This window comes from Acomys russatus, chromosome 26, assembly GCF_903995435.1.
Source record: "Acomys russatus chromosome 26, mAcoRus1.1, whole genome shotgun sequence".
NCBI classification, from domain to species: domain Eukaryota; kingdom Metazoa; phylum Chordata; class Mammalia; order Rodentia; family Muridae; genus Acomys; species Acomys russatus.
The window spans coordinates 20,472,334-20,483,744 of NC_067162.1; the positions used below are offsets into that span (position 1 = coordinate 20,472,334).

At 47.7% G+C, this 11,411-nt stretch overlaps 1 protein-coding gene across 1 annotated transcript; it reads left to right on the forward strand.

Annotated features, from left to right (window-relative positions):
- The first annotated feature begins 1,242 nt into the window (after nt 1–1,242).
- Nucleotides 1,243–10,524, forward strand: Herpud1 (homocysteine inducible ER protein with ubiquitin like domain 1). The gene is made up of 8 exons (XM_051168597.1): nt 1,243–1,503; nt 4,509–4,586; nt 4,679–4,753; nt 5,853–5,983; nt 6,455–6,577; nt 7,098–7,448; nt 8,856–8,961; nt 9,706–10,524. Exons 1-8 carry the CDS (start codon nt 1,345–1,347, stop codon nt 9,868–9,870), a joined length of 1,188 nt encoding a protein of 395 aa, XP_051024554.1. The 5' UTR covers nt 1,243–1,344; the 3' UTR covers nt 9,871–10,524.
- The last annotated feature ends 887 nt before the right edge of the window (nt 10,525–11,411 follow it).

The window sequence follows — 11,411 nt, forward strand, 5'->3', positions numbered from 1 at the left end:
TAGAAATACAGTCTTCGAGAAAAGGATAGTTAAGATGAGGTCTTTAGCTGCTACAATATGACTGGTAATCGTTATTTAAAAAGGGGGAAATGCGTAAAGATAGGTGTGCGTGCATGCGCACATGGAGAACGCCATGTGAACAGAAAGGTGGAGATTGGGACAATATGGCCAGAAGCTGTGCCAAGTGCCAAGGACAGCTGGCAAACCTGCAAAAGTTAAGAGCGGGGCACAGATTCTCCCCTAAAAGGAAGCCATACTGCTCCACACTGGTCTCAGACTTCCAGCCTCTACAGCTGCTAAATAAACTTCTGTTGCTTGAAGCCCCAGTTTATGTCACTTCCTTCTGCCTGTGCGACAAACTCACATGGACATCCCCACACAGGCCACTCCTATTAGCCCTCTGACGTCTGTAAACTCCTGACAAGGCTGAAAACCCAGGTGTCCCAAGAGGATTGGGACAAAGATAGGGTGAGGGCAATGTCAGGTTTGTTTATAAAGTTTAGAGCGAACAGTGGAGTGCTGACAACACTAGAGGCCTCTGGGTCAGGTTTCAGGAATCTGAGACCATTGCTGTCCTTGTCTCAACTCCAGTTTTAAAGCAGCAGATATTGTTAGCCTATAAAAGGATGCCCCTTTCCAGTGTCACCAAAAGACACTTGGTGCCGGGCTTCAGGCAAACTACAAAGTGTCCGAATCCTCCATCCTCTCAGCTCAGAGCAATACAAGCCTGCTTTCTCTTCACCTCTAAGGCGCCAGCTCAGCCTGGCTAGTTCGGGAGGAAAGGCGTCCCTGGATGCCAGGATGCGGAGTCACAGGAGGAAAAGCAAGACGACAGACCAGTGCCTGGGCGCCTAGGGGTCAGAAGGGGCGGAGGGCCGGCTTTGTGAGGGAATAATTTGCAGAGCCTGCTAAACTGGGACTCAGGCAGGCCGCCCGGGCTCAGGTACCCCTCGCACCTAGCGCTAGGACCCCCTGATTCAGACCAGAGCCGAGGAGGGCACCCCGACATGGCCGCCGAAGCCCGGCTCCCGCGCCGCAGCGGGGACTCGGGATGACGCAACCGCGGCGGGTTGCATCAGCCCTCACCCTCGCGCTCAGCCCGCCCCCCCGCCGCCCATCCCCGGGCGCTGATTGGGCCACGTCGGGCACTGATCTCTACCTCAGCCAATGGATGGCAGCCACAGTGCGCGCAGTCTGTGGAGCCCTGGCGCGGGGCGCCTATAAAAGGTACCCGAGCGGGGGCGCGCGTCCCAAAGACTCCAGGTGTCGTTGTGGTCTCTCGGGCGGCCGCGTCTCTGCCCGCTTGGCATCCCTGAGCGCAGCCGAGCTGCCAAAGCCGCATACATGGATCCCGAACCTCAGCCGGAGCCACAGCCCGAGCCGGTCACGCTGCTGGTGAAGAGCCCCAACCAGCGCCACCGCGACTTGGAGCTGAGCGGCGACCGCGGGTGGACTGTGAGCCGTCTGAAGGCCCACTTGAGCCGGGTCTATCCTGAGCGCCCGGTAGGTGGGGCCCCGGGGTGCCAAGCCTGCAGGACTGCCTGAGTTCACCGTCACGCACAGGTCCCCTTCCTGTCCCATCGCCCGCGGTGCCCCACTGCTTGCCCCAGCTCTTGTCATCTCTTCTGGGCCTCCACCCCTCCTCGTCTGCCGGCTGCTAGCTTCCTGCCACTTCGCCTCCCCGTACCCTCTAAACTCCCAAGACGGTCGCACATCTGCCTACCTTCCTATACCCCCTCCTCATCCAGCCTTCGCCAAGCCAGGGGAAACAGCAATTTGACCTTGGATGAGTCATTTTCCTATCGAAGCCTCAGTGACCCTCCACAAACAACTAAGTGCTCCCAATTCGGCTTGCGTCTAGTGGGTAGAAATAGAAAAAGTAAATGCTGCCAAACGAGACTTCTGGGTGCAGCGAGGACAAAAGAGTGCATGTGCCAGCTTGGGCCAGTGGCTGGAGAGCCGGGGTGCGTGCCCAGTCACTAACTTCTGAAGGTCCCACGCCCAGAAGCTAGACTTGGCTCTTCTCTCACCACCTTCCGTTGGCTGCCCCTCCCTGTCGTGCGGCACTCGGGAAACATTACTTAGTCCGGGGGTTGGGGGAGGAGCCTCCTAAACTTTGTAGCGCAGGGTGGTCGAGAAAGGATGCCGGCAGCTGGAGAAGCCCTGAGTACGATTTGATGAGTTCCGTGGGTCCATTAAGAGACTTTCGTTTTGTTTTGTTTTGTTTTGGTTTGGTTGACACAACTGTCAACAGCTCCCTTAGCCCCGCCCACCCCTCCGGTCCCTGCCACGTGATGGAAGCTGTGCTCTGGACCTTCCCGTATTTACTTTGTACTCTGATGTTATGTAAGTGTCCACGAGTGCAATTCTGGATCAAACGGGAGAGGGCAATCGGGTGGCTACAGATAGGGACTTCGAACAGTCACTTTCGAGCTCCAACCGTCTGTGGCGCGTGGGTTTCAGTTTTTGTTCCGTGTTCTCGGGAATGCAGGCAAGACTTTCCCCTTAGAGTTGGTTAGGAAATTTCTTACTTTAAGTGTAAGCTCCCAATGCAGTGAGTGCACTCTGGAACTTGTGGGGCAGTCTGCAATATCTCCATGACCGTTTCCAAGAAACCAGGTGTCCTTGTTGGGAGATGGCAGTTAGGCGCACAACAAATGATGCTCCTGTGATCTCTGGTTGCATCATTTGTAAAAGGCTGTGTTTTGAGGGCTGTTTTCCTCAGGCGAGGAACATTGGGCCTCTTGGATTTGAAGACCTAAGATGGTAAATACCAGTCTCCTGGGTATACAGATCTGCGCCTTAAGATACCAGGACTGGGTGTAATTTAGCACTGGGGAGGCCAAGGCAGCTGGGCTATATATACATATTGAGAGCCCCTCAGAAATTAAGAAAGAAAGCATGCTCATATTTTTCGGTAGTAATCTGTCCTCGGGTGAGAACCCTGCCTTTATAATAGTTATATGCTTAATATTTAACTTTCAAATTGACCTTCCAGGTATGGACAGAGTGTTAGTTTGGGCCTTTAAACGAGGAAAGCAATTCAAACTCATAGGCAGCTGTGGCTTTGTTTTGTTTCTTCAGGCATTTGCTTCACAGTGTGGGCTTCACATTTAGAATAGCGTTTTGCAAATTGATATGTAGAGCATTTTCCAGTAAACCAGTCAGAACAACAGTAAGCATGGCATCCATTATGTTTTTGTTTCAGGTACAGTGTCAAAAAGCCCTTATGGACGTTGATAAGTAGATGGATGTTTTGTTGCCAATGCTTTGGGCTTTTTTGAGGCAAGGCTTCCTAAACCAGGCTAGCCTGAGCCTGTGAAATACCTGAGGCTAGACTTAAACTCTTGGTCTTTCTGCCTCCACTCCAAAATACTGGGCTTATGGGCATGTGCCACCATGCCTAGGTGGGCCCAGTTTCCCTAGTCATTTGGGGGGTATTTTAAGATAGGGTCTCTCAGGCCAGACGTGGTGGCACATGACTTTAATCCCAGCACTGGGGAAGCAGAGGCAGACGGATCGCTGTGAGTTCAAGGCCAGCCTGGTCTACAAAGTGAATCCAGGACAGCCAAGGCTACACAGAGAAACCCTGTCTCGAAAAACAAAACAAAAACAAACAAAAAGATCGGGTTTCTCTAGCAGAGGTTTACCTGCGGCTCATTCATATCTCAGCGTAGCCACGAACTCCTGCCTGACCTACCTTCGTGCTGAGAGTCTCCATATGAACTCAGTTTGGTTTATTTCAGGCTGCTTGGAAGGAACCGCTTAATGCCAAGATTTGCTTAATGGGTTATTCTGGAGTGCAGGCTGGTGACCTGCAGAGTGGTGTCCACCACTTCACTCTACTGCTTTTAAGTACATACTTTTAAAAGTATAGTTGAAAAGAAACTGAAAGTCGATTTTTAAAAAAAGCTTATTTATTTACTTTTTATGTATACAGTGGTCTGCTTACATGCCAGAAGGCGGCACCAGATCTCATTATAAATGGTTGTTTGCCATCATGTGGTTGCTGGGAATTGAACCCAGAACCTTTGGAAGAGTAGGCAGTGCTCTTAACCTCTGAGCCACCTCTCCAGCCCCTTAAAGTAGATTTTAGGAATAAGAATTATATAAAAGTAAGTGGACACTTCATGTCTTTACAGTCACTGGCATGGAGGAGAACATGGGTTGGAATCTTGATTGTAGAGTAGGTGACCTCAGGAATATGGGTGAAGACTGACCAAAAGTACATTGAGTTTTCTCTGACTTTACAGTTCATTGATGCCCAAGCCCTAAATAAAATTTCGTTTTAGTAGCAAAAAGTAGTTTCCTTCTAAGTGGCTGTAGTTCTTACAGATGAGGGGATCATTTGCCTCCCAAATTTCTTTACATATTTGAGATGAAAGTCAAGCACTTTCTAAATAGAAGTTTTGCATATGAGAACTTAAGAAAAAGTCTTCCTGTGGAGCTGGGGAAAATACTTGATGGGATCTTTGCTGACTTGGGCTTTTTTTTCTGTTTCCGACCAGCGCCCAGAGGACCAGAGGTTAATTTATTCTGGGAAGCTGCTGTTAGATCACCAGTGTCTCCGAGACTTGCTTCCAAAGGTATTGCACCATCTCATACTATCTCTGGGGCGTTGTCAAGCACTTGCAGTTTGAACTCAGGTCCTGAGGTATGTATCTCTTATTCTATTCAGCAGGAGAAGCGACATGCTTTACACCTCGTGTGCAATGTGAAGACTCCCTCAAAAATGCCAGAAGCCAGCACAAAGGTACAGTGTCTTTGTGAGAATAACTGTCTCAGAGTCTCAAGGGAGGGGCAAAGGAAGTTGAGTGAACTTAGGAGAAATTTTGTAGTGTTTCCCCAAAGCATACCAGGACTGTGTTCTCACCACAGTGAGGGTGGGGTCAGTGGTAACAGGCTGCTGTATGCTTGCTGTGTGCAAAAGCAAAGTCACACCGCTGACCTGAGGTCACTGTGTACCCAGAACACGGTACCAGAAGGGCACTTGAAAGTGGTGTTTATGGAAATGAACACATTTCTCTAAGGATCTTATTTCTTTTTGAGACGGGGCCTCTCAGTGTAGCCCTGCCTGCCCTGGAACTCACTCTGTAGATCAGGCTGGCCTCAAACTCATAAAGATCTACCTGCCTCTGCTTCCCAAGTGCTGGGGTTAAAGGCATGCACCACCACCACCTGGCTAGGAACATTAATTTTTATAAAGAGTAAAGAAGTAAATATATTTCTTATAGAAATTTCTGTTGTGGTTACTTGGGTAGGAAAAGGCCACAGTCTTCATTACATGATCACTAAAGACTTTTGTTTGACAATTCTATTTCAGTTGTGTTTCCTGTAACTTCTGAGTGCCACATAGAAAGTTCTCTTTACATAGCTGCCTAGTTGTGTGTGTGCATCACGTTTAATTTCTAAACTGACTAGGGTTAGCGCCGTGCATTTTAGCATCATCAGGAAGTGTTCTCACTAAAGGCAGAAGATTTTCCTGAGACTACTGTAGTTATTCTTAGGGAAATAAAAACGTAGATTATCTTTTTTATTTTTAGCACGTGTGTGTATATAGATCCTGGTATCTATACATAATGAGCTTTTTGTTGGGCCTTGAACTCAGGGTCTCATGCAAGCAAGGCAAGAGCTCTACCACTGAGCTATGTTTCTCAGCCCTAATATCTGTCTGCTCAAAATTGTTGCAGCAAACAAATTTAGATTTCTTTTTTTTTTAATTGCACTTAATTTTGTCAAGTTGAGGGGTGGGAATAGAGATATAAGCCACTTGTAGCAGAATAATTCTTTTAGCTTGATTGCAAACAGTTGCATCAGGTCCCTTGTTCTGACATTTGTGTTACTTAACTTAGGGTTCAGAATCCACAGAGCAGCCGGACACCACCAGTCAGGCACCGTGCCCTGGGGAGTCCTCAAGCGATGGCTTGAGGCAAAGGGAGGTTCTTCGGAACCTTCCTCCCTCTGGATGGGAGACCATCTCAAGGTGAGTATTCATGAAGAACACAATTATACTTCACTTGTGCCAATTTAAGAGTAAGGTGTATTTAAGCCGGGCTTTGTGGCACACAGCTTTAACTCCGATGCTCAGAAGGCAGGGGCTGAAACCCTGTCCTCCCCTCTAAAGCAGCTAATCCCAAGTGAGACTTGTGAGGGAAGATATCAGCTTGTTTGCACGGCTGTGCAGAAAGCATGCAGCATCTCCCTACGGACATGATGGGAACCCAGGTCAGGATGGGGGGTGAGGGGGCGGGGCTTGTTTCCCACAGGATCTGATGAGCCGCAGTGGGAGGCTGTCATCAGTGCTGCTGTGCTCAGTGTCCAGGGTACATCCTAGTCAACTATTACAGTGTCTGCCCTGTCTCTGACTCTTATTTTTATTGCTGATTATACCATAGTATTAAGCTCTTCATCCCCAACCAACTCAAAGTGTGCTTTTGTTTGACCCTGCATACAGGCCTGAAGCTGTCCAGCAGACATTCCAAGGCCTTGGGCCTGGCTTCTCTGGCTACACCACCTATGGGTGGCTGCAGCTCTCCTGGTTCCAGCAGATCTATGCAAGACAGTACTACATGCAATAGTGAGTCCTGCTGTGGGTGTGGGCATGGCTGTTGAGCATGAGGAGAAATCCCATCTGTGCAGAATGGGGAGGGAGGTATATTTTTCTGTCACCTACAGCCCTGTTCTTTGTGGCTCTGTAATGTAATAGAATCGAAATGATAGCAGCTTCATGATTTGTGTATTGATGTTAGAATTAGTTCCAGATAAGCTTTGCCATATAGCTCTTGTTAGAAAGGATATTCTTCACTTTAATCCCAGAGGCAGAAGCAGATGGATTTCTGTGAGTTCAAGGTCAGCCTTGTCAACATAAGAAGTTCCAGGCCAGCCAGAGATACATACTGAGTTTCAACACACACACACACACACACAGACACACACACACAAATTTAAAAGGGAAGTTCTTTAAAATGAAGATAAGTTAGGCATATACATTTCTAGTCATAATTGTTAACAGTGGAAGACCCCTGCCTAGTGTGCTGAGGTAGCCTGTCTTTATGCTGCTTTGCGTTCAGCAGTGTCTGCTTCTGTTTTTATTTTAGCTTAGCTGCTACTGCTGCATCGGGAGCTTTTGTCCCAACACCAAGTGCACAAGAAATACCCGTAGTTTCCACGCCCACTCCAGCCCCTATACACAACCAGTTTCCAGCAGAAAACCAGCCAGCCAATCAGAATGCAGCTGCTCAAGTGGTTGTTAATCCTGGAGCCAATCAGAACTTGCGGATGAATGCACAAGGTGGCCCTCTTGTGGAAGAAGATGATGAGATAAACCGAGACTGGTTGGACTGGACCTATTCAGCAGCGACATTTTCCGTTTTTCTTGGCATCCTCTACTTCTACTCGTCCCTGAGCCGATTCCTCATGGTCATGGGCGCCACCGTTGTCATGTACCTGTAAGCAGATGGGTTCTTTGTTTCTTTACTGAAAATGAGACTATATTGCTACTTGAGTACCGGGTGTTTTCTTTCAATCTGTGGTCCTTAAAGGAAATACCTTACATTTTGTCATTCTGACACTTTTGGTGCAAAGAGTCACTAGGAATCTAGAAATCCTGTGTTAGTGCAAGAAAACTGAATAAATGACCTTCCAGAGAGTACTGCAGCATGAGAGGACATATTTGTTTCCAGAAGGACGGAGTGGCTTTATCAGGCTTGCAGGACAAAGTTCAGTCAGTATTGTCACAGCCATCAAGGGCCAGTGACCCTCTACACACTTGCTGTTTGCTCTAGCTACCAGCTGGAGATAGTGCTGCATCTGCCCGCAGGGGCCATTTGCCAGTGTCTGAAGGATGCCTTAGCTAGAGGGCTGGTCTGGGGCCAAGTAGGCGGCAGCGTGGGATGCTGCTAAGCTTCCAGCAGTGTGCAGGCGAGCTCACACCACAAGGACCCGGCCCTAGGAAGCTTGGCCTAGAGGGATAGGAAAAAAAGAAAGATTTCCTTTATAGTAAAAATGGGTTATACTGTAGTTTTTTGTTTTGTTTTGTTTTGGGTTTTGGTTTTTGGTTTTTCAAGACAGGGTTTCTCTGTGTAGCCTTGCTTGTCCTGAACTCATTTTTTAGACAGACTGGCCTTGAACTCACAGCAGTCCGCCTGCCTCTGCCTCCCAAGTGCTGGGATTAAAGGCGTGTGCCACCATGCCTGGCTATACTTTAGTTTTTTAAAATGTCAGAAGCACAAACACTATTTTGTCTTGAAAGCTGAATTTTTGTTAAATATCCAGTAAAAGCCTCTTATCAAATATTTCTATCTCTAGAATCAAATATTTTGTGACCAAATTTAGGTTGTTATATGATTCCTGCTGTGTTTGGTTTGTTTGACTCTGGTGATGGAGTAGAGCCCTAAGCCTCCTCCATCCAGGCAGCGATCACTTTTCACTAAGTTATAGTCTTGGCTTTTTTTTTTTTTTTTAATTTTTGAGACAAAGTCTTGCTAAGTTGACCAGTGGCATTGAACTCACTCTGTAGCCAAGGCAGGCCCTGAATGTTGGTTTCGCCTTCCTTAGCCTTGCAGGGAGCTGGGATTACAGGACTGCCCAGCCCGGGCTACTGTGTGCTGGCTCTGTTTTCAAGTACCAGGTTTAGTTTATATCAACATTTATTAGCACATATTGCATGACAGATGTTAGTTTATTGCCAGGGAATAAAACACAACTCTGCCTTGAGGGGCCAGAGGCCCAAGAAAGTATAGTGGGCTCACAGGCTGGCTATGCAGATGATGGTGTGTGAGTCTCAGGGCCTTAAGGTTCTTGTGTGGATCCACAGTGACTTAGCTGAGGTGCGCCTGTTTGTGCTTTCTTCAAAGGCACCATGTTGGATGGTTTCCGTTCAGACAGAGGCCAGTTCAGAACTTGCCGGCTGATGGTCCTCCTCCAGAAGCTGCCAACCAGGACCCCAACAATAACCTCCAGGTATAGGCCTCACTGCCCTGCCATGCTTGAGTTCCAGTCCCTAGCCTGTAGACTTTCAGACTAGTGGCCTGCCACTTTTTAAGGCTAAGCATTTTATGGTTTCAAAAATTTTTATTCTCATAGCAGCTATTTTTAAGACTTTGAATATTCTATATAGGTATATGGCATTGGAATTTTTGCATATGTAATGGTGGGGGATGTTGGCCCATATTTTGAGACTAAGAGACACATGACCGTGCATTTAGCTATGGGAACTGTTGATGGATAGTTACTCTAATTGACTGGGCACACAACCATATTTCAATATAGATTTCCTGAAAAATAATACATAGAAACAGATTCTTTATGGCAGATCAATGCATAATCCTAATTGGTATACTTTATAATAAAAATTGGCTCTGTGGTCTGCTTTTAGAATACTGAGTTTCCAGGCTGGCTTCTTAGCTCAGGGCACTGCCCAAATTGGAAGACTCTTAGTGTGAGGCAGAGTAGTTACTATTTGATAGTAGTCAAAGGCCAGGGTACTTCACTTCCTCTGACACTGGCCAAGAGGAGTGTTAAGAGCTATGGCAGGTCATAGTTGAAGCTGTAGGAGTCGAGAGAGAGATGGCTCCTGCCACCCAGGACTGCCCTCCCCCACCCCAGCGATCAGTCGGCCTGCCATGCTTCGCCCTGACCTGTCCTCAGGATGGGTGGTGTTGCTCTAGACCCCAAGCCTTCTTCTCATTGTGTGTTTGCCTACAGGGAGGCACGGATCCTGAAACGGAAGACCCCAGCCGCCTCCCCCCAGACCGTGAAGTGCTAGACCCTGAACACAGCAGCCCCTCGTTTATGAGCACAGCATGGCTAGTCTTCAAGACTTTCTTTGCCTCGCTTCTTCCAGAAGGCCCACCAGCTCTAGCAAACTGATGGCGTCAGTGCTCTCGCTGGAGGCTTTGACAGCTCGGACTGGATCACCTGGCTCCAGCTCATTTTCCTCGTTTGGTGTTGACTCGACAGAGTCATTGAAAACCCACAGGATGGGGATGCTGTGCTTCTGCGCCAAGCAAAAGCACAAGCTAAGACATGAAGCCATGACACAAACTGAACAGGGCCCCTCATGTTTTCATTCTGAAGAGCTTTAATGTATACTGTATGTAGTTTCATAGGCACTGTAAGCAGAAGGCCCAGGGTCGCATGTTCCGCCTGAGCACCTCCCCAGATGTGTGTGCATGTGTGCTGTACATGGAAGTCATAGACGTGTGTGCATGTGTGCTCTACATGGAAGTCATAGACGTGTGTGCATGTGTGCTCTACATGGAAGACATAGATGCAGAAGTGGTTCTGCTGGTTCGATTTGATTCCTGTTGGAATGTTCAAATTACACTAAGTGTACTACTTTATATAATCAGTGAATTGCTAGACACGTTAGCAGGACTTTTCTAGGAGAGACTTATGTATAATTGCTTTTTAAAATGCAGTGCTTTACTTTAAACTGAGGGCAACTTGGCAGAGGTAAAACCTCTGCTGGGTTTTCTGTTCAATAAAGTTTTGCTATGAATAACTGTGGCAGAGGCTCCCATTGACCTGGCAGTTTGCTGTGTCCTTTGTCACGGGAAAATCAATGGTTCAGCTGCTGGCTCTTGAGTAACCCAAATACTTTCCTAAAGCGAGAGATGAGACAGGGAAGCTATGGATGCTCCTCTGTGTCCCCATTTCCTACCTAAATGTCCCTAGCTTATGTCGGAGCCCACCAAGGTTAGATCCCCCAAATTCAAGGCCAGTGATGTTAAGTGCTGGACCTAATTATTTCTTCTTCTGAGAAACTTTAATTTCAACTGAGAAAGGAAAGATTGGCCTGGGACTTCCCACTCACAAGCCCAGGTTCCTCATGAGTGACTTTAAAGCTGTGTCTGCCCTGAAAACAGTCCCTATGCCTGGGTAGCTATTGGCAGAGACTGCCAAAAACCAAACCCAGAGCCTTGTCTCAGAAGTGCATGGTGTTCTCTGAGTGCGAGAGGTGGGGTTATGATAGCAGAAGTGCAAAGGGGGTTAACTGGGATTTTAAAATTTTATTTATTTATGTGCATTGGTATTTTGCCTGCATGTATGTCTTGAAAGGGTGTCAGATACTGGAGTTACAGACAGTTGTGAGCTGCCATGTGGGTGCTGGGAATTGAACTCAGGTCCTCTTGGAAGAGCAGTCAGTGCCCTTAACCGCTGAGCGATCTCTCCAGCCCACCTGGGATTTGTGTGTGTGTGTGTGTGTGTGTGTGTGTGTGTGTGTGTGTGTGTGTGTGTGTGTGTGTGTGTGTGTGTGTGTGTGTGTAAGTCCATTAAGCAGAGATTTGGATTCAGTCCTTTGTTGCAAGGGGTTAGGAAGGGCTGTAACTGCTTAATTACCAAGAACATGGGTCCAAAGGAGGTCTCTGCCAAATGAAACAAATGCTGGGGCTTCCTGAGTATATTAC

What these genes read in the sequence shown, in the direction of transcription:
- Herpud1 (XM_051168597.1), top strand. Translation starts at nt 1,345, where the DNA reads ATGGATCCCGAACCTCAGCCGGAGCCACAGCCCGAGCCGGTCACGCTG. An exon ending in TGCCAGAAGCCAGCACAAAG is followed by an intron (nt 4,754 to 5,852) that starts GTACAGTGTCTT and finishes TACTTAACTTAG; the next exon opens with GGTTCAGAATCCACAGAGCA. An exon ending in AGACAGTACTACATGCAATA is followed by an intron (nt 6,578 to 7,097) that starts GTGAGTCCTGCT and finishes TTTTTATTTTAG; the next exon opens with CTTAGCTGCTACTGCTGCAT.